At 31.2% G+C, this 23,473-nt stretch overlaps 1 protein-coding gene across 6 annotated transcripts; it reads right to left on the bottom strand.

Moving 5' to 3' along the window:
* Positions 1–300: 300 nt before the first annotated feature.
* LOC123259391 (dmX-like protein 2) lies at positions 301–23,455 on the bottom strand. Of its 6 annotated transcripts, XR_006508225.1 has the most exons (22): positions 23,138–23,455; positions 22,038–22,235; positions 21,799–21,952; positions 21,410–21,484; positions 20,770–20,982; positions 20,545–20,680; positions 19,563–19,760; positions 19,299–19,480; positions 19,048–19,166; positions 18,866–18,959; positions 18,339–18,531; positions 10,916–18,257; positions 9,410–9,583; positions 9,224–9,322; positions 7,688–7,774; positions 6,596–6,656; positions 6,312–6,520; positions 4,894–5,038; positions 4,610–4,827; positions 4,456–4,539; positions 3,106–3,274; positions 301–963 (listed from the first exon to the last, which is right to left on the bottom strand). XR_006508225.1 is itself a non-coding variant. In XM_044719868.1 (21 exons), exons 1-21 carry the CDS (start codon positions 23,222–23,224, stop codon positions 3,158–3,160), a joined length of 10,185 nt encoding a protein of 3,394 aa, XP_044575803.1. In that variant the 5' UTR covers positions 23,225–23,455; the 3' UTR covers positions 2,757–3,157. The 6 variants fall into 6 exon arrangements, 5 of the variants coding, with proteins under 5 accessions (XP_044575803.1, XP_044575804.1, XP_044575808.1 ...); XM_044719868.1 differs by lacking the exon at positions 301–963 and having other exon boundaries at positions 2,757–3,274; XM_044719869.1 differs by lacking the exon at positions 301–963 and having other exon boundaries at positions 2,757–3,274; positions 18,339–18,492.
* Positions 23,456–23,473: the final 18 nt, after the last annotated feature.

Below are 23,473 nucleotides of genomic sequence, written 5' to 3'. Positions count from 1 at the left end.
TATCTTTAAAAATGTCAATATTTCACAAGATAAAAGGTCATTTCTCAATTATGTATCTAAAGATAGAGCACTTTCAAATGCAGCCTAATTACTTATTATAATAAATTGACTATCTGTGACAATGAAATAAAACCTAAATGAATGAAAAATTTATAAAGTACCCAAAGTGTTTAGTGTGATTACAAAAATAAAAATAATCATTAAACCAAAATTTTCTTATTCATAATACGTAAATTTCAGCAGTCGCATAGTAACTTTAGCTTGCTAGTCGCAGTATAAAAATGATAATAAAACAAGTACTACTGTTTAATTTTTTAATACATATATATAATTTACATACAGTTAATAGTCATGTATACAACACATCGTGCGGGCTTTAATGCACCATTTAAATATAATTATTATTATTATTATTGATATTAACGTATAAATTGATAAGCAACCAATCCTCATCAAATAAAACTAAACATTGAAATTGAAATTATTTTTATTATCCAATCGTGATAATAATAATAATTATAATTATTACAATAGAAACAATAACAATAAAGTGTACAATACTGTAATTTGACTTTTACATTTAAAGTTCATACATTTGTGTTTAATTGCTTTATTATCTTAATTTACCTTATCTAGTAACAATATATTATGATCTCATTTCGTTATTATGTTTTGTTATTGTTAACTTTTTTTTTTTTTTTTTAGTTTTCACCATTTTCTACACAATATTTATATATATATACATATTATTGTTTAATCGTTAATATTCAATATAATTTAATATAACATTTTTTTAACAATTTACCTTAATAATAGGTAATAGCCTTTATAGTCAAGACCAAGTGCAATTATTATCAATCAGTTTCATTTATTATTTTTAATTAAATAGCTTCTTTATATATTTAATTTGTTGACGCTTAAGCCTCATTATAGACCACTCGATCTCCAACAATCTTGAACAATCTGCATTACAAGATTACACGGCAATTAATTTACTACTGATTCATTAAATATTTTTTTTTTAAGTGTCTACGGCAAATAAATCAATGATAAGCGTATAATGATTCTATTGGTCGTAAAATAATTGCCTACCTGCGGCTTAAAAAAAAAAATACAAAATATTGTACAATTTAATTTTAATGTAAATATAAATAAACCAGTTAAGTGAGCGCTAAACTGATAATTTATAATTTTATTTTGACATAAAAGCAAGTAAACTTTCAAAGCTAACAAAATAATGCGTCCAACAGATTCTAGTACTTAATTACATAGTCTTATTACAATTTCAAGTAACCATTATATATTTAATTAACTATTTTCTATTAAATAAATAAATATTATTATCGTTTATGGTTAATTACTTTCATGGTTTAATTTAAATAATTATTTATTATTTATCTGATGACTTAGTTACTTGAAATTGTCGGCTGGTAATGATTGACCGTCTATCATGCAAATCAGCGTCTAATAATTATAATTCATTTACAATTATTATTATTATCAATTGATTATCTTTATCGTATAAATAACAGTGTTACTAATTATTATCAGTGTTATTATTATTATAATTATAGTTATTTCACGCGTTTAACAGTAGAGTAAATAGATAATAGAATAGAGTGAAGGATTTTTTTTTTGTATGATTACGTTTTTTTTTTTTCTGATTGAAAGCAGCAATACTCCACACATTTTTCAGCAACAAAAATATCATATATTTATTGTATATATATATATTTTTTTTTTATTATTGTTCATTATTTGCAAGTGTAGACATGCTACTGAAAATGCACGATTCAAAATACGAATCCCGGAAAAAATAGACCGAAAAAAATAGACCCGAAATAATTTTAAAGTTATAAAAAATTTTTATATTATTTCATTAAAATTATTATGAAATAAAAATTATAGTGATAATAATAATAATAATAATAATAATAATAATAATAATAATAAATTTTTTTTTGTAAAAAAAAATGGAGCGATCATTCTGGGATCATTTATTTTTTAGGAAAATTGTGAATGTGATACAATTATTATTATTATAATTTTTATTTTATAATAATTTTAATGAACACATAGAAGGATTTATTTGTATGAAAAAATATTTGTTAATAGTTAACAAATCATTTACTAGAGACCACTTTTTAGTATTAAACAAATATTTCTTAGTATTTAAAATGATTCGTTTGTATTTAATTAATCTGATATTCATTGATTCAATATTAATAAATCTTTTTAAATATTAAGAAATATTTATTAAGGACTAAAAAGTGGTTTCTAATAAATGATTTGTTAAATATTAAAAAATATTTTTAACTATAAACAAATCCTTCTATCAGTGAAATAATATGAATTTTTCATAACTTTAATATTTTTTCCAGGTCTTTTTTTTTCGGTCTATTTTTTCTGATTACCCAAAATACAGAATTAAATATTATTGATAGATTTTTTGTATTCAGATGAAAGATTATAAATAAATATATATAATTTTTTTCATCAAGAAAATATAAATAATTATTAAATAGATAAAGGAAGAATAGAATGTTAAGATTACGATTCATTTAATTTAAATAGGCCATGATGCAAATGCCTTTAAAAATAATATTATTTTATTTATTATTAAATATATGATCGCATATCAAATGCATTTAAAGAGAATAAAATTGTGTAAAAACACAAAACGTTTTAATTGCAATTACATGCTTATAATCAATGGGATTACTTTAATAGATTTTATTTATTTATTTATTTTTTTATTATTATTGATATACGTTTAATAATTAACCTGCAATTATTTATCTACTAAGCAGTAGCGTCGAGCGTAATTGGTTATAGTCAGAGAAAAAAAAAACTTTGCTTGAATTAACAAATAAAATATTTCCGTTACTTTGGCAGTGATTTAATCAATTGGAAGAAATTCTATGTAAGACAAATAATTGGTTTTTAAAAATATATATGAAAATGTAAATGAAATTTGATTGTCAAAAATATATTTATAATACTTCTATTATTATTTAATTTATTATTTTTTTTCATTGACTTTAACCATAACGTTCAAAATATTTGTTGGTGGTTATTTTATATTTTGGTTTGCCTTTTACTCACTTTATTTACTTACGCAACTAGTAGTTTATGATTAAATAATAAACTTAGTGTCCTAGTAATACGTATGCACTACGCAGTCTCGCTCAGGCAATTGACGAACTTTCATAGAACCATCTGCACCACACGAGAATAAACGACCAGCTGAATCTACGTGTAGCTGAGTAACACCCTGAAAAATATTTTTTTTATATTAATATTTTTTTAACAATTAGTAAATACTAGCAACCTTGCAGTCACTATGTGACTGCCGTTACTTGTGAACTATAAATAAATAAAATTTTGCTTTATTAAGTAATGACTTTTGTTAAATTGCACTGTGCTTTCTTAAATATTGACGGTTTTAAAGATATAAGCTCATCTCGATGTTACACTCATCAAGAGCTTTTATTTGAGTACCCACATGCATTTTGATGTATTTTTCATATATACATATATATATATAAATATATATATATATATATATATATATATATATATATAATATATATATATATGAAATATTTGAAAAATTGATGTGGGTACTCAAATGAAAGGTCTCGATGAGTGTAACATCGGGATCAGCTTATATCTTTAAAAATGTCAATAGTTCACAAAATATTAATTAAATTGCACTGTACTTTCTTAACTATTGACGTTTTTATAGATATAAGCTCATCCCGATGTTATACTCATCAAGAGCTCTCGTTTGAGTACCCACATGCATTTTGATATATTTTTCATATATATATATATATATATATATATGAAAAATTGATGTGAGTACTCAAATAAAAGGTCTTGATTAGTTTAGCATCGGGATGAGCTTATATCTTTAAAAATTTCAATAATTCACAAGATACAAGGTAGTTTCTTAGTTATGTTAAATTGCACTATACTTTCTTAGCTATTGAAATTTTTAAAGATATAAGCTCATCTCGATGTTACACTCATTAAAAGCTTTCATTTGAGTACCCACATGCATTTTGATATATTTCTCATATATACATATATACATATATATATATATATATATATATATGAAAAATTGATGTGAGTACTCAAATAAAAGGTCTCGATGAGTGTAACATCAGGATGAGCTTATATCTTTAAAAATGTCAATAGTTCATGAGATAAAAGGTCATTTCCTAATTATGTATCGAAAGAGAGTATTTTTGAATGCATCCTAAATATTTACAATAAATTGACTATCGGTCAGAATGAAATGAAACCTTGAAAGGCACAAATTCAAGTTAAGATCTTTACAATGACACTAAATTTTACTAAAAAAACCGATTTTATCATATGACTATTCTGGACACAAAATTTTTTTTATTCTCTTAATAATATAGATTGTAAGATAATATTAATTACCTGGCCGATATTTTTAAAGAAGCTCGATCGAGGATGTTCACCGGGGAACGAATATAATAATGAATGGACGGTTAGGGCCCATACCTGTTAATTAAGAAAAAAACAAGTAAATAACTATCGTCAAAAATAATTATTCTTATTAATTATAATTTACTTTGATATCTCCATCACCAGCACCACTAACGAAAAATTCTTCATGAGGGTCAAGTGCCAGGCACTTAATGGCTGATTCGTGAGCTTGGAATCGATGTCTCTGTTGTCTTTGCCTTACGTCAAAAATATTAATATCACCTTTTTTGCCCCCGCTTATCAACAATTGATGTTGTGGAGCAAGAATAACTGAACTTGCCCCCTGGTCGTGACAGGTAAAACCTTTAAAATAAAATAATTATATATAAATAATAAATTATCAACCAGATTTTGTTTTAAATGCTTCACCTTGGACGAGGGATTTATTTTGCGGGAGTAATGTATCCCAGAGAGCTACGTTGCGACCTTCAGAACCATGTCCTGCTGTAGCGACGAGACTGCAAGCTCCCAGGAATACAAAATCAGCAGTTACTTTACTGTGACATTGGTAATTCTGTAAACAATAAAAAAATTTATGTGTTTATGATAAATTAAATTTTACCAATGCTACATTGTTTTAATTATTTTTAATATTTGTCAGAAACTTATGAAATGCTTTAGAAAATAGTTGATTAGAAAATATATAAGCTGTTGGGTCTTTTTATAATGAAATAAATAAATAAATATATAGACAGTGAAAAAAATTAAATTTAATAAGTAAAAAACAAAAATGGAAACTATTATTAAAAATATATAGTATCAAATTAATATACTCATATTATTATTGTTATAAAATAATGTTTTAAGAAAAATTGAGTCACTATGTGAGTATAACAAAATATGAGAAAAAGAAAAACACAATTTTTATTAATGGTAAATATATGAAAGTCGCGAAGCAATAGATAATTGTAATAGTTTAATCCTTTTTATTTTTTACAGTATAAAAAATAAATCATACTATGTAAAACACTAAATGTAATAAGGGTGATTGTTTACAAGTGGAGTTTACCTCATGTTTGGCCATAGAAATTTTTTTTTTTTATCAAATTGATCATTTTTTTTTTTTTTATTTTTTCGTTTTTTTATGTATTTTCAAAAAAAAAAAAAGAAAAATACATCAAAAAAAGATAAATATAAATTTTATCCAAAAACATGAAAGCCAATCATTTTTCCAACTTTTAAAGACAAAAAAACTATCTAAATTTTTATTTTTTCCTTTGACAACATATTTTATCATAAATTCGCCGTAAAAACAAGCAGAATAAAAAAAAACTTTTAAATGTACAAAAATAAATAAATAAATAAATGTAAATCTGCATGCATAGTCTAGATTCACTTTTTTTTTCTTCTTTTTTCCTTAGTTATTAAACTACTTGGTTAAATTATAATAACTTTGTTAAATTATAATACTTCTACTTAAGTTTTTCACTCTGTCAAAATCTTCAACAATGTAAAAAATGAAGTAACCCTGTTATTGACCCTTTGGGCTGTTGGGTTTGTGTAATGGCAAATAAATAAATAAATGTTAATTTTTCACCTAGTTATGGCCCAAAATGAGGTTGACCCCACTTGTAAATAATTACCGTAAAAAGTGATGCAAATAAAACCTATATTATTATTTTTAATATTTATCAATTAACTTAATTTGTATTATCGACATAAATTTCGTAGAAGAGTCTCTGTATTATAAAACTGACATTTTTTATACCGGTTCAATACACAGGTGTTTTTATACCTCGATAGAATTTCTTACCAGATAAATAAATAAATAAAAATAAAAAACTTACAAAGAAGGGTCGCGCTGTTCCTTCACGACACGCAACTTGGAATAAACTAAGATGACCATCGGAATCAGCAACTCCAAATTTATTACCGTGTTGTGAAAAATGTACACGTGTTACTTTAGCGAATGTTCCAGCTGGTCTTGGAGTTGATACTGCTGTTTGATGGCCCCATTCCCATAAAGATACTGATCCATCTTGAGATCCAGTTAAGTCTAAACATAAATACTAAATTGAAAATCTATTTTTTTTACATAACTTGAAAATAATTGATAAAAAAATTAACTTACACAGAGGTAATAATGGATGTGCAGATAATCTTCTTATTCCATCAGTTTTGTGCTTCAGTATCTAGCAAAACAGAATTTATGGAGAAATAAATAAAGTTTAAATAATAATACTTATAAATAAATAAATAAATCAAAACAAATCAATTTAAATAAATAATTAAACACTAACATATATTATATTAATAAAATTTTAAATATAAAATCATCAACGAAATAAATCCGTGATAATAAAAATAATATATTTTCAAATGGCATCGTGAAAACCGATAATTACATGCGAAATTATTAAAATATTTAAAAATTTCCAAACCATCACAAGCTCAATCAGTATGAATAATTATTTATAAAATAATTATTTATTAACAACTAACAAACCAAAAAATTCAGTTGTTTAAATTTCTAATTAAAAAAAAAATTGCTTGAATGGTTTTATTTAATAATTAACACTAATTCATTTCATGCTTAACAGTTGTGTAATGTAAAGAAAATTACTTAAAAAAAACGAATAATTATTGTATGTGAATTTTAAATTATTTTAATAAAATATTTGTGTGAAAGTATTTGTAACTTAATTAAAGTTTTAATAGATAAAAATTAGCAATGAGTTATGCAAATGTGTATGAATGTTTATTAATTTAAAACATGGTCGGACAAATTGCGTTTTAATTTTTTACATTCGAGTGATGATTATGATTATGATAAATAATGATAATGATTAAAGCTAATTAATAGAATGGTTTTAATAAAAAAAAAAAGAGACTAGCGGCTATGTCGCTTAAAAATTTTTTACTAATAAACCATGCCTGCAATCGAGAGAAAGCTTCGTATTAACAATTATTTTACTCAAAGGATTTTTTAATTTATTTAATGATTAATTAAATTTAATAAATTAATTTACAATAAATAGAAAAAGTGTGTAAAAAATTAAAAAAAAAATCCTTTGAGTATGAATATAATAAACATTATAAACGGACAAATAACTGATGAATATGAACAATATACATATTTATAAATAAATATATATTATATTTATATAGATATGTATATAGAGCACTAGGAATGGCTAGGGTCTTGTTAAGATGTTAATCTCACCGGCTTCATTAAGTGTTTACTCCTATCAGCGACAAACTGACAGAAGCGCAGGTCGTGGGAGCCAGGAAAAGCGGGCATCCCCTTCATCTGATCGAGCGCGTGAGCCATCAGGTCAATGTGACGCAGACCAAGTTAGATGTTAGGCAAGCATTGAACAAGCAACATTGTCTCCGTCACCACTTGTGCGAGTTTAATAATACAACCCCATAATAAACTATTTCCCAATAAATAAAAACTATCCTCTGAATTTTAACTCCCGATTTAGAAATTTTTTTTTTTATTTAAAATTACGGTAATAATTTGGATAATTGTTATTTTATAATTATACCCTCGTGATATTCAATGTATAGTGCACCCAAGGGGTGAGGCACAATGCTAATTGTAAAATAGTTTCTTTTTCTCTCGAATATTTTTTTTTATTCTTAGTCATGCACTTATATAAATTATTTTGTAGTAAATTATTTAAACTTTACATTTCACATCCGAATTTAGCAGTACACAATGATATTGTTCCATGAGGTCTAAATTAAAAAATAACTAAAGCCAAAATTTTTTGCTAGTGAAAATTTTTTAGGACAATACGGCTGCCCAATTTCAAAAACAGTAACTGACAATTTTAAGATTATTAAAAATTTTTCTTATTAAAAAAAAGTTTGCGCGCTTAATTGACAAAAAATTTGATTTATAAATAGAAAATACTTGAATTTAATTATTTAAAAAAAAAAATACTTTAAATTAAAGTATGCAGCAATACTAAAAAAAAATCAGGTATAAAAATTTTGCAGTTACTGTGTTTTAAAATTAGGCAGCCGAATAATATTAGATTAACAATTTTAATTATTTAATTGAGCTTCAGAATTATTTTTTTTTATGTTTATGAATTTTGGTCTTAGTTATTTTTGACAGACTTTTTTTTATGTAAAATAATTTATTCATAATAGAGTAATTATTTAAAATAAATTGTTTATAAAAAATTAATAATAATTTATAAACAAAAAATTAATTTATAATTACGATATTAGTATTAAAGTGATTCTAAAATATTTTTTTTAATTACAGAAAAAAATCATTTTACATTTTTTGTATTCTGACTCACAATACTGAAGAATCACTTTTATAGAAAAATCATTAAACTAAAAATTTATTTAATTACAAAAAAAAAACTGTAATAAATACTTTTAGATAAATAAAAAATGTTCACATAATCGTGTAGTGCAAATTAATGATGTTGACAGATAAATTCAATCGTTATCAATAATATATTTGTGCTGAATCGTTAAAATGGTGTTTAGGTTGAAAAAACAGAAATTATTGTAAAGCCAGCTATGATTTACAAAGAATATCACTTTGTGTGTACACTCTCCTACGGGATTATGAATTGAATAGAGAAAAATTACATTCAATATATTAAATCGTTATTGAATCATTAGTTATTATTTTTTTTGTTAGTAAAATCTTTTGTTAAAGTGTAAGTTGTGTTAAATCGTGAGGTTTATTCGTTAATTAGTAGTTAAATATGTACAAATAAATACTCACCACACTTGCTCCACGTCCACTCTGACTAGCGATTCCCGACTGCGGTTGTGGAGTATTTGGTAATGGATTTTGTGCTAATAATGGTCTATCAGCAGCTGTCTATTTAAATAAATTTTTTTATTTTTATTAAAAAGTATATTAATATTATTTATTATAAAATATTTAACGAATGTAAAAATAAATTACTTGAATGACTAAGAAACTAGTAGGCTGAACAGGCTCTGGTTCGACAGATCTATTTAAATTAATAATATCGAATTCACATTCATCTTCAAGCCACGACGGAAGTTCTAGTAATAAGGATATATCCATTTCTTGGACTTCTCGTGGCGTAGCTAGAGCCATTAATCCAGGATTTACCTATAAAAAATTTCAAATGGATCAATTTTAAATTTCAAATATAATTTTTTGTAGAATAATTTTTTTTATAATCTCTTTAAGAAATAAAATAAAACATTTTAGATGAGAATAACTTATTTAAAATAATATACTGTTGCTATTTAAAATAATATACTGTGTATAACACTTATACTTTATGAAAATTTTTATTAATTTTATGGGCCATTCAAAAATTTTAAAATAATAAAAATTTTTTTTTCAAATGTTTTTTTAGAATGACTTTTAAACAGTTTTACCGACCGATTTCAAAAACTAATCAGCTCTTAACATAAAAAAACTACGTCAATCGCCGCCGGACCTGTCAAAATCGCTTGATTCGTTTGTGCGATATCGTTGACGAAAAAAATCGAAAAAAGCGTTTTTTTAAACAAATTCCGAAATTTATTATCACCATCAATTCACGGTTTGAAATTCATCATAGAATTCAAAAAAACTGCATCGACTGTGGTTAACTACGTGATAATCGGTTAACTCGTTTAAAAGTTATTGCGGATTGAAAATTAAAAAATTACATAAACATTTTTTATTCAACAAATTAAATAACATGAATAAAGAAAATCTCATATCACATGAAATCTACCTTCCATTTCGGGTGAGGCCGAATGGCATTTTTTTTATTAAATAGGTTTTGTTAAATTGCACTGCACTTTCTTAAATATTGATGTTTTTGAATATATAAGCTCATCCCGATGTTACACTCATCAAGAGCTTTCATTTGAGTACCCACATGCATTTTGATATATTTTTCATATATAAATATATAAAATATATGAAAAATTGATGTGGGTACTCAAATGAAAGGTCTTGATGAGTATAACATCAAGATGAGCTTATATCTTTAAAAATGTTAATATTTCACAAGATAAAAGGTAATTTATTGATTATGTTAAATTGCACTGTACTTTCTTAACAATTGACGTTTTTAAATATATAAGCCCATCCTGATGTTACACTCATCAAAAGTTTTCATTTGAGTACCCACATGCATTTTGATATATGTTTCATATATTCGTGTATATAAATATATAAAATATATGAAAAATTGATGTGGGTACTCAAATGAAAGGTCTCGATGAGTGTAACATCGGGATGAGCTTATATCTTTAAAAATGTCAATATTTCACAAGATAAAAGGTTATTTCTCAATTATGTATCTAGAGATAGAGCATTTTTGAATGCAGCCTAAATACTTATCATAATAAATTGACTATCGGTGAGAATAAAATGAAACTTTGAAAAGGCACAAATTCAAATCAAAAATTTAAATAATAAAAAAAAATATACATAATTTACCTGATTGAGGCAAAAGGCACTGATACTATCTTGTTCCTTGTGAATAATCCTAACAGGCTCAGGAAGACTTGTCGTACCGCTATCGCTTCCTTTATCCTCGCTACCACTACGCGTAGCGCTGTCAACAGCCGACTGTGAATTTTCCATCATCGCCGATAACGAGCGATGTTTACCAAACACCGCTCGAATAAAAATGTCCTGAACAGACTCCTGTCTCACTAAATAACACCACAAGCGATTAACAGGCGCAGCGCTAGCAAGTCGAGTATTAAAAGGTGTATTTTCTTTCTCCAGCAGAGCGCGATATTTATGAATCGCCGGTTTACCCGGTAAAGGATTAGGGTCTGGCGTGCATCCAAGAATATAATTACTCGGTGGCGGCCCTTTGGCCTCCAATTCATCTCTCAACGAATCTTCCCACTGCGCAACAACGCCGAGAATGGCATGTATCAGCGGACTGCTTACCGGCAATTCTTGCAACTCAATACCAGCGACATTTAAAAAGTTCTGAAGCTGCTGCTCAAGTATCTTAACAATAGCCAATCTCATGACACACCAACTGTACCCATTTGAGTTCAGATGCTCAGTATTGTCCTTTGGTTTACTCTTTGGTTTAGCATTAGTATCAAAGACATCTTCCTCCTCGTCCGACGTACCTAAATCCGAAACTGCTGAATCCGAAGAATCGTAGTCTATTTCATTAGCATACTCACTTTCAATTCTCGGTTTCATTAGAAAATATGAAACCATACTCATCTGAGGGGAAACAAATTGCTCACGATACGTCGGTTTGTCTTCTTTAATAATAGGAGTTTGCCCCGTAAATTGTCCAAGTAATTTCATATTTAATTTAACTCGTTGCTTGGTTAATGACGTCATTGTGCTCCAAACACCACCAGCAGCAGCTTGAATTTCTCCGGAAATACTATCGGCGCGTTCGACGACACTTGACGCACTGTCATTGCGATTTGTACTGGCAATACGTACCAATTTTTTGACACCACCACCAAACAAACATGACCATGTAGTATTGTCAAAGTGATGCCCTACAAGACGAAAGAGCAAATGACTGTCACAGCTTGCAAGAGCGTAGACAAATAAACTCATGTATGTTGACACGAAGGCTTCACACAGAAGAATATTTAATTTCGGCGTGTCTTCGTCCTTTTCACGTGCCAAAAGTGCTCGGAGATTCGTCACTCCAGGCCACTTAGACGGCGGTGTTGTTATTGTCACCGTTTCATCCAGTGAATAGCGACGCGTGACTTTATTTGACGCTACTAGATGACCACCAGAGAATGATTCAATCTCAGCGATAGCTGGGAATATTTCTGGCTGCTGATTTTTAGTCGTATCGGAGTCACACAGCGATTGATAGATGCAAGAACTCAATGCGACAGTCAAATCACGAAGTGTGAAGATTTCATAGCAAGTACCGTTGTTACTTAAAGTTGGAGGATTCCGTAGTTCTATTAATGTTTGCAGCATGTCATGAGCAAGAGCCTGTAGATGTCTTACTGGGTCTGCTACAACAGTCTTATTACAGGCGACGCTTGCACTCAAAAGCGGCAAAGTCGTTGGGAAAGGTAAAGGACTCAGTAATTGTTGTTGGGTTTTTTCTTGCTGCAATTCCTGAAGCAGCAAAACTAATTCCATTCTCACAGATGCCAATCCACCACCCGATGCACCGTGTAGAGAACAATAAGACAGCATAGTTCGCAACAATGTCTCATTAGCTTTCAACCACTTTTTTCTCCTAGCTGCTCTCTGAACTTTAGCTTCAAAGTCTAATTTTTCGGATAATAAAATTTCATGTAACGTCATTTGTTCACCAGGTTTGTAGGGACCAATGTCTTCATTGTCATACTCAGTAATGTTAGAAACATCTCCGTCAGTATTTACACTGTAATTACAAAGCTGTTTCAGCGCATCGACTTCCCTTTCTAACCAAATATACAATTGATAACGCAATTGTCCGCCATCAACCTCAAATCCCGTAGCAAGAGTTGATAATTCTTCCATTAAAATTTTCAAACAAGCGACGAATTTTAATTGCTGCGCCATTATATCCAGCTGCCCTACTGGTTTCGGAGACTCAGTTCTTTTCTCTTCTTTCGGCTGCTCAGTCTTCTTCTCAGTATCCATGCTCAAAGGCGGGCTCTCCGCATCTTCACCAGGTTCATCGTCATCCCACTTGAGTTCAAGCTCTTCTGGCTCTCTGATAACTGGCTGAGACCAGTCCATGGCCGAGCTGCCCCAATCCATGGCAGAACTTGAGTCTGAATTTTTAACTTTCTTGGGCGTATCCCAGCTCATCATACCAGTATCTATCAACGAATCGTTCGCTCGAGATTTGCTGGGACTATTCAAAATACTGGGAGTATCTTCACCGTTGGGTTCCATCACTTTGTTAGGCAACTTAGACAAAACCTCGAGCGCCAACGCAGGACAGCCTGCCTTAAAATGAGCGTGAGCTGTCGTAAAATACAATTGTCTTTCCAGGGGAGTAATACTGTCTTCCAGAGTAAGTTGTTTGTCCGGTTGACCTTTAGATTCCATTCCGTAGCTAAATCCTGACAATACTACGGAGGTTACTTTCTTTTTGTCTTGTGCAGTAGAAGCAATGTATTGTCTAATTAACAACGGATGTGTTCGAAGGTACACGTAGAAATTAAAGACATTTGGATTAGCAGTCGCGCCTTCAGGTTTTTCAGACTCGTCATTGTACTGTGCGTGCTGCGTTCCTACATTAGTCAACAGAAGCGTATTCAATGATCCCGAGTAGTCTTTCAGCATCCACAGAGCCATGCTTCTTAAAAATGGATCCGGATGCACGCGATTTAAATCAGTAACTGTTTTATTTTCCTCGCAGCCTAAAATTTCTTCATACAGCAGCCGTTTGAAGTTTGGAGAAGCTATATCGTCTTCGTAAAGCCTCGAGACTACCATTGCCAGCTGTATGTCGTTCAACTTAGTCAAACAAACTTCAACAGCGTCACGCAGAGACCCTGCAAGTAAAAAGAACGCGGCTGCGTGATCAAACCTCTGCTTGCCTAACAATGCGTAGGCATTTTTCAAAGCAGCTTTTCGCCAACGATCTTCTTTAAAATCATTAGAGAAGAAACTAGTCATACGGTCATCACGTTTATTCCTGAACAAGCCCCATACCAAATTCTTCTTTTTCATCGCTAAGTAGTAAATCGCCGCATCCAGTGGGTCTTGATGCTGTTGAAACGCGGACTTGGCAATCTTTTCCATGCAAGTTTTAAGAACTGCATTGCTTCGAATCCACCAGCCAACACCTAGTTCTTTCAGAACTGACCATTTAGGCTGGTCTTTGGCGTACGAAGGAATCAAACCTAGCATTTCTTCTTCCGTTTCTGAGTGAAACGCCCAGACTAAATTATTCGTGGATACTCCTTGCTTCTGAAATTGTGCTCGCTGTGACAAAGGAAGGCAACGGATAAGATAATTGTAGTGCTTCATAGCTAAAAGGAACCTCAGACCACAATCATCCAGAGAATTGGTGGAAACACTTTCGCCGTCTGGAGTACCAGTAAGGTTTTCTTTCGCTATCGCAGTCTTTGCCGCATCAATAGCGAAACGTTCCGCGAAATCAACGTCACAAGTAGACACAGTGTCAGCGAGGGCGAGTAAATGCATCTGATCTAAGCTAGACAGCCCCGGGAGATGCGAGTGCGTCAACATTTGTGACAGCTGGCGACCTTCACGCGGTCCAAAGTGAGCACCACTTTGTTTGTCGGGGATAGATGATCTGCGGTCCATCTGCCTTGAACTGTCGTAACTCTCCTCTAACATCGCGTCCAAGGACTCTTCCTCGTCCACATGGCCGTCGAACAATTCATTGTAATCCTGCTTATCATCATCCTGTGTCTGCGTAGCGCAGGACTCTTTATCTGCTTTTAAAAGACGCCAAAGTGGTAGCGGAGTGATGAAAACTATTTCTGCATAGTCGAGGAAAAATTCTTCTGGAATTTGTGTAGTAGATCCTCGTTGTTCCATCGGAGAACTAGTTCCGGTGTAATTAACAGACATGGTGCGAGTACGCGTCCAACCACTGCGCTGCTTTGAATGATTTTCATCGTCTTGTTTAGCACCGCAAGTTGTAGCGATGCATTTGACTAGATGTGCAAGAATAGCTTTTACCCAACGAATTTTACCACAGTGCAGCAGTTCCATCAGTTGCTTCGGGTGATACTGAGGCAAAACTGGACACGCTATACGCGAAGCTTCAAATAATCCGTAGTCCGGCATATAATCAATTGTCACAGTGTCACTTTGTAATCCACGTCTTCGTTTAATATCCAGCATCGTCAAATTAATACTACTAACGCGTGACAAATGGGGTATTGATGACACATTGGCTAATCTTCTCTGCGACGTTTCTTGTGCAAGAGTTCTCAAATCTTCGTCGCGTAAATTTCTTGAAGCTTGAAACTCATCAGACTCCTGGTGCTGCAAAATCGAGTGCAGACACTCATTTTTTGGGTTGGGTTTCCACTGTGAGTACACGTGCATTTCAGAATCCATTCCCACGACCAAGATACCGTCTCTTACCCAGGAAATTTGCATAGGCAGTGGCGGCAATCCGTCAGCAGTAGTTAACTTTATTTTTCTCAGCTTCATCCAACGAATCTCGTCAACGAATTGAGGTTGTGCTAGCGAGGAAGTTTTACGTAAAATCGGACGATTGTTACTTTTGGATTCCTTCATGGCTTTCATATTCGCTTGTGCGAGGTCGGAACATACTGGAGTAAAAAGCATTATTTTAGAGCCAACACCTACTGTTAAAATATGTGACCCGTCTTCTTTTGATACCCAGTCAAGTTGTACCAAATGTTTTTGAGTCAAAGGACAAGTGTTGCCATTTTCAATAATTGATTTTCTCAAAGATTGAAGAGTACTAAATGATGGAACTGCTAATAATCCGGCAGTAGTTTTAGCTTCACTGTTATCACCATTTCTTGGTGAACGTATATCTTCATGACTAAGCGTCTGCAAAACTTGAGTAAGCCGCTGTTTCTTTTGCAAAAATCTACTGTCGTACAAATAACTTAAGTCTAAATGTTGATCGACTTGCATTCGAGGTAAATGGATATTTTTCAGATGAATTGTATCCTCAAGAATCCATTCACTGCCTCCCGTACTTTCACATTCATAAATAGCGACACATAAATTAACATAACGCGAATCAGGATCAGCTTTAGTTGGCCTTGTGAATGATTTTCCGTACTTGTAAGCACAAGCAATACGACCACTGTAAGCAGCACTGACATTTAAAGGCGTTCCTGAAATATCAATCACTGACTCTTGATCTTTTCTGAACATTTCCCATTCCCGCCACTCGTATGACAACTGATCATCTTCACTTTTAGAAACTTTACACTTCCAAAAGCGTACGGTACTGTCATTGCACGCGGTGACAATTATATAAGGAGCGAAGCAAGCCGGATAAATTGAAGAGCTGCTGAGATGTCCAGCAGCAGGCGAAGCGTGGACTACTTCAACGCCATCAGGAAGTGGTAGATCTTGAGTACAAACTTTGGTTGTCGTTATAAGGACGTGACTATTGTGATGATGGTGATGATGAGCATACGATGAGTCGTAGTCGGCTTGACTAGATCGTCTGCTTCTACCACCGGTGGTTTGACTTTGTCGACGCGATCTTCTGCCTTCAGAATGTCGTCCAGGAGTTCCTTCTTCGTCTTCATCTTGAACTAGATGCGAGTCCGGAACGTACATCATTGAACCGGTGAGTCCATTGGTTTCAGGCTGCGAAGCGATTACTATCCGCCACATGTGTACGGTAGTTCCTTTGGTAGTTCTCTCGAGAACTACGATGTAAAAAGGCTCCTCGAAGATCGCAGATTGTTGAAGATCGACCATTGCGTCAAGAGTCGACTCCATCAGACCTAGATCATTAGCAGAGGGGTCCACTCCCGGTTGCTTCTCATCATTGCGTTCTCCAGTGATGAGCTGCTCTTGAAATACGTGAAGAAATTGTGTATTTTGCCAGTCGTGTGTCGCGTCGGAGATCGCATCCAGCTGAATAATGCAACCTGGTCGCGCAGTTGATTGCTGTGAAACTATCTTTATTCTATCATGAATAGAATTTCTGATGCCATCATCTGAAGAGATGTCTGTTGACAGACTTGCCATCGAGTCCATCATACGGCTTTTTCTCTCGCTTATTGACACCTCGGCTAGAAGCGTCCGTGCGTCGATTACAGCCTGGTAGACTCTTAAGCATTGACCATCACTTGCCACAAAGCAAGCACTCGCAGAGTTTGAAAGATTTCCTAGGGTTGTACTGGGCAATAATGTAGGAATCCACGCGACGTTACTGAACGCTGATATTTCCAAGGAATTAATACGCGCTAATTCAGATACTCCGCCGCTTTTAGACAACGGGCCTACTGGATCCACACGCCAGAGAATTAATTCACTGCAAAAACCAGTAGCTGATAGTAATTCATTAGTGTGAGATCGATCACGTGTTTCTGGAGTCTCAGTATTTACATTTTCTGGGTTTGGTGGGTTAAATTCGGGAATATTGTGGTGTGATGTGGTTACTAGTAGAGGCAAAACTGGATGACAAGTGATATCATTGACACGAAATCGATGACCTGAGGCACGACAAGCGTGTCCAATGCTTAATACTTGGGAAAATTTTGTTTTATCACCAAAAGTCAATTGCCAAAGATTCAAAGTTCCGTTAGAGTGTTTCGAAACCATTGAAACCATGGGACTTGGATGTTTCAATAAATCATTAACTGCATCTTGATTTTGTTTGTTAGCTTCTGCAGCGGCATTTTCTTCCGCAGCAGTTGTCGTGTTATCTTTAGAAGTTATAAATGTTTGAACATTTTGCAATAATTCTTGTCCAGCTTTAGAAGTTAACGTCGACTGTTCTTCGTCCTGTTCAATAAGACTAGGTAGTGGTGTGGCAATTTCTTGATGATCTAGCGGCTTAGACACTGATTTAGCGACCTCTCGTATACTCAACAGCGGTCCACCGGTGTTGTGTGAGTACATAGACACGTTGTGGCTCATAGTCGAAGCATCTCCGAGAGGAAACGCATTGGGTATACGCGTGGAAAACGATATTTGAGCTTGTCTAAATGATCCTGGATGATACTCGTCTAGCCACTCGATGTGCCAGATCAAAAAACTCCCGTCAATTGGATGGATCGAGAATAAAAGATCAGGATTGTGGTGCCAGTCGCGTAGTAATGTTTCTATTTTAGTATCCAGTGAGTCTGGCGTGTGATTCATTGTTGATGTGGCGTCTGTTGCTATCGAATTTATCGAGGTAGTATTGCTGAAATTATTATTAGTATTTTATATATCACTTCAAAATTCAATGATAAGGACGAAGTGATTTAATGAAGGTTATTTTTACCTAAGACTTTGATGAGAGTGTCCACTGTACGGTAAACTGTGATGTGAGGATCCAGTGTGTGCAGTATGATGTTCATCGCTACTGTGCTCGTCTTGACTAGTTGTTCGACCACCAACTCCTGACTTGACATTTGACTGGTGTTTCGGAGCTTTCTCTAAAGAATGCGCCAAACCGTAACATGATAAGATGCTGCCTGTGATAAATAATACTCTAGCTAACGACATGCAACATGCAAGTACTTGCTCTTATAATTCAATAATAATTAAATAATCTACTGTCAATAATTATAATTATAATTTAAGGAATCCTGTTAATGGCTCTGCTATTGGGTTCAGTGTTTTTTATAAAATAAATAAATAAATAAAATAAAATAAGCTGATAAATATAATTAGAAAAAAAATCATTATAAACTTTAGTTTTAAATTAATTTCAAATAAATATTCTATTAAAATAATAATTAATTTTAAAAGCACGTAAAATCAATAAAAATTTCAATAGCTATATTATTATTATTATCTAAAACTCACTTGGTGTAAGTTCATCCTCAGAATCATGCTCAGTATGATCTGCTTCATGATTTCGTAGGCCTTCTTCTTTTTCTACTACCTTTCGCGTGAGTTCCTGAGTATTAAAATAAATAAATAATTAATTTCAAATCCCATTTGCCTTTAGGTAAGATACTGAATAATTAAAATCATCGTTTTATTACCTGGAGAATCCCTTCCGCTTGCATAGTAAAATACATTTCTTTATTATTTAACCAGTGCAATATAAAATTAGGTTCTCTGTCTGGATCTCCGGTAATTAAACTTGGTACCAGTGGTATATCTGCAATAAAAAAAATATTGACTATTCCGTATTGACCCATGCTCGCTTGGTCTTACTGATAAAACACGAGCTATCGACTAATATTGGATAATATTTATTCAAGCTCAGTGAATATTTTAACATCCAACGTACCAGTTTCAGCATTGATACTAGCTGCCAAATGAAAGTGCATTCCAGGATAGTGACCCAAGCCTTGATAATTATTGTGGAAATCATGAACAGAGTAAGTTGAAGGTAACGTGGGTAGTGTCGGAGCCGAATGACCGGCTTGATGCTGCTGCTGTTTAGCATGACGTCTTATGTGAAAACATGTTCTAAAAATTACAATCATCAACATGAATCTTAATTCCTGAAAAAAAGTCTTTTGGGTATATTATAATGAATAGTCAAAATTACTTCATGTGTTTAAGACGCTGCATAAATCGATGTTTGTGCATACTGTGATGACGATGTTTACCATGATGCCCATGTCTATCAGAGCCTTCGAACTGACTCATATTAGCTAGACCCTCGATCTCTGGTGGTATTGTTTCGGCCCAAACTCGACATATGTTGTCGCGGCATGATGTCACGAGCATGTTGGATACAGAGCCTCTTTTTATTGTAACAGATCATATGATTAAATTATTATTATGATTATTATTATTTTTAAATAAAAAATTGCAACTAATAATAATAGTAATAAGTTTTGAAATTATTATTATTATTATTATTATTATTATTATTATTATTATTATTATTATTATAAAAACAATATCAATATTTTATGATTTATAATGACAAAAAAGTGATGTACAGAATTATAAGATAGAATTAACATGATTGTGTTGATTGTATATTTTTTTGTAAATTATTAATTAATTTAAAAAAAAATAGAAAAGAATATTAAATATGAGGCAAATTGAAATGTATGTATATAGCCGAGGGCTAAATAAATATTATTATTATTATTATTATTATTATTATTATTATGAACGTGTTTAATATTTGACTTGAAGATCGGTGTTTTTAATTAATAAAGATAGATAGTTATAATTTTCAGTCGAGGTACCCGATCAAATTCTTGAAGAATGTTCAATTTTTTATTATTATTCTTTCACCATAATATTTTTCGGTATGAGGTCTCATACCATCAGAAAAAATCTTATGTGAAAATACAACAATTAAAATTTATTTCGACAATTTTTGTTAGAAAAATGTGTAAAGATGTAATTTTTCACTCAGTGTAACTTTTTTCAGAAAATGAAAAAATTATTATTATTATTATTATTTCTATTGTAATATTGTCTTGTGTATAAAACTGTTTGTTGTAAAGTGGGAGTAGGTGTAAATACAATTCGGTAGTATAGATAATCTTGTTACGATAACAATTGCTTACTTTGGCATATATTTACTAGTCTTCCGCCACGATAAGTGTGTCACCGCGCGTGGATGTGCTATGTAAACGAAGCTATAGCTGTCATGTAACAACGACTGACAGTAACTCAATTGATCCATACTTCTCATAGGGAAAACTAAAAAAAATAATATTTTATTAGTTTAATGTTAATATTTTTTATCATCATGATTACAAAATCTAACATTATCATTGAATAATACTTACGTTGTTTATTTTCAAACCATATTTTAACTAATTTATCATTACGCCCAGTTGTAGCAAACAAAGTCCCATCAGGACTGAAGCTCATCAGATGAACTGGAGTTGCTGTTCGGCATTTCCAGACGCAGTTCCATGCTCCTGGATCATTAGCTGCCGCTAAGTCACCTGGTCCAGGACTCTCAGCTTCTCCACCAATAGAAAATGTCACTCCATCGGCTGAATAAAATTATTTATTATTAATCAGAAAAAAATATGGTTCTCATTTAATATAACATTCTGTGTAATTGTGCACACTTAAAATAAATTAATTAATATTTAAAATTGCTCAAATGTACATAGTTAATAAATGCTCTATCATAAAAAAAAAAGTTATGCATGTTATTAAAGGCCATGACATTCATCTTTTCTTTTGGAAAAACAATTTGCTGGAAGCTAATAAAAAAATCATAATTATACACGTATGACTTTTAAGCATTAAAATAAAAATGAGCTTGTGTCCTTTGATCTGGTGTTCCAACAAAGCATCTTAAAATTTTTTTTAATGTAAATAAATAAAAGATTGGTTAAATAAAATAAAAATAAATTATTAAAATAATCATGCATAAAATTCATAACGTCCATTCTCAATAAAGAATGAACTCACGATCTTGAGATGAATTTCCTGTAACATTTTGTTCAACTCCTTTCGGGGGTTCTTCTGTTTGTGTTTTTGGTTTTGCTGCAGTAATTATTTAAATAAATTCAATATCAATTAAATAATGTTTAAATTCTTGACATTTATTTTTTACGAGTTATATTAACGACAATAAAGTTAGCAGACGTCTAAAAATTTTTGGATTTTTTTTTATTAATTTAATCACAACTAAAAAGATATTTCTAAAAAATTGCACTCATAGTTTTTTAAGTTTTTTAGATGTGCAATTTTTTTTTTAATTTAAATTTTTTCAATAAAAAATTTCTAAAAATTTTGAAATACCAGCTAACTTTATTTTCATATTATATTAATAAAAATTAAATATATAAATAATTTACTTTGCTCTTCCTGAAACGGCTGAATATTTTGGTGCCATAGTTGTAAAAGCTCGCCGCCGGTTAATAAACGAGTGCCTTCTAAATTCCATGATAACGATGTGATAGTGGAATCTGTTAATAATGTTCCAGTTTGAACCCATCTGTACTCCAATTCCTATAATTATTGAATTTATAAATATTAATACGAATGTCATTATTAATGAATGAATGAATTTATTTATTTATTAATAAATACTAACGTGAGAACAAGAACTGTGAATAAGTGGAGTTGGTTCAAAAATACAAATTTGTTTCTCATAAGCAGCTGCTATTTTTCCAGTGTCTGTGCTACAATCGAGACAACTTATTCTAATATAATTATGAACAGCTCCCGGTATTATTTGAACTCTTTCAAAATTACTAGCAAGAATTACAATATTGCACCCGGCTGCATATGCCTGTAACAAAAATTATAAATAATAGAGTTTTAAAAAGAGCGCAGTCATGAAAAAAATCACTGATACCTATAAAAATGAAAATCAAACGTAAAAAAATATTTCGACAGTTAAGATCAACGTTGATGGTAAAATACAGTCTACATTAAGTATGATTAACAGTGTTATGTAATGAAATATGATATATGTATTCAGTGTTGTGAATTTAAGGTGTTATCTGGAATATTAAACATCTTTTATTTACAACTAGATAAAATGAAACAAAATAATAAAATTGCCCGTTGTTGAAACCAAGTAATTACAGATAATTTACTCTGTCATTATAATCTACTTAAATATCACATTTTTTATCAATAATTATTATCACAGGATAATTAAATAATTAATTAATAATAATTTGAATAAATTACATTAAATTATTGGTTTATATAAAAATAAATTGGAGTTTTTTTTTTATATAAATAATAATTTTTTCTATTACTATCACGATATTCAAGTGCTTGCACTTGGAAAATTTATAGTAATAATAAAAATTAATGATAGAGCGAAATAAAATGATTTTATTGATACATTAAAGTGTAACAGTAAGCGTAGCACGTAGATATATATAGAAATAGTTTTGTCAGGTGTGTTGTGTTAGTATTAAGCAAAAGTGTCATTTAATCAGCTGACTTTAAATTCAATTGCACTTATCCCAGCTGATTAAATCTATGATTTGAAATAACAATAATAATAAATTAAATAGAGCCTTTGACAATTGATTCAATAAATAATAATGATAATGATTATCTAGATGGTGTTGATTTTAAAAGTAATGTGTTGATATCAGGTGTAATTATTATAAAAGAAGAGTATTAATAATTAAGTATTGAAATTTTAATAAATAATTATAACAATGAACTTACAGTAAAAGATATTCCCTCGACAGAACCGACAGCATAACAGCGGTCGCCTGCATTGCAGGCTCCACTCAATATCTGATGGCGATTCATATTTATTATTGTATACCTAGTTTTTATTTAGTTCATATTTGTCGTTGTTACTTATTGTTTAAGATATGGCTGAGTGATTGGTGTATCGTGTGTGTCAGATGATACGATGGGTTAAAGCAAGCTGGTGATGGTGATTTCTGGTTAATACACACTACACAAACTCAACACCCTCAAGGACTTGGACTAGTTGAAATCATTGACGTGACACGGTGATGATCCACCAGTGAGACAGCGGCCATCTTTAAATGG

Source organism: Cotesia glomerata, linkage group LG2, assembly GCF_020080835.1.
Source record: "Cotesia glomerata isolate CgM1 linkage group LG2, MPM_Cglom_v2.3, whole genome shotgun sequence".
Classification (NCBI taxonomy): Eukaryota; Metazoa; Arthropoda; class Insecta; order Hymenoptera; family Braconidae; genus Cotesia; species Cotesia glomerata.
Note: the sequence above shows the minus strand (reverse complement) of the source record. Positions and strands in the feature narration are given on the sequence as shown.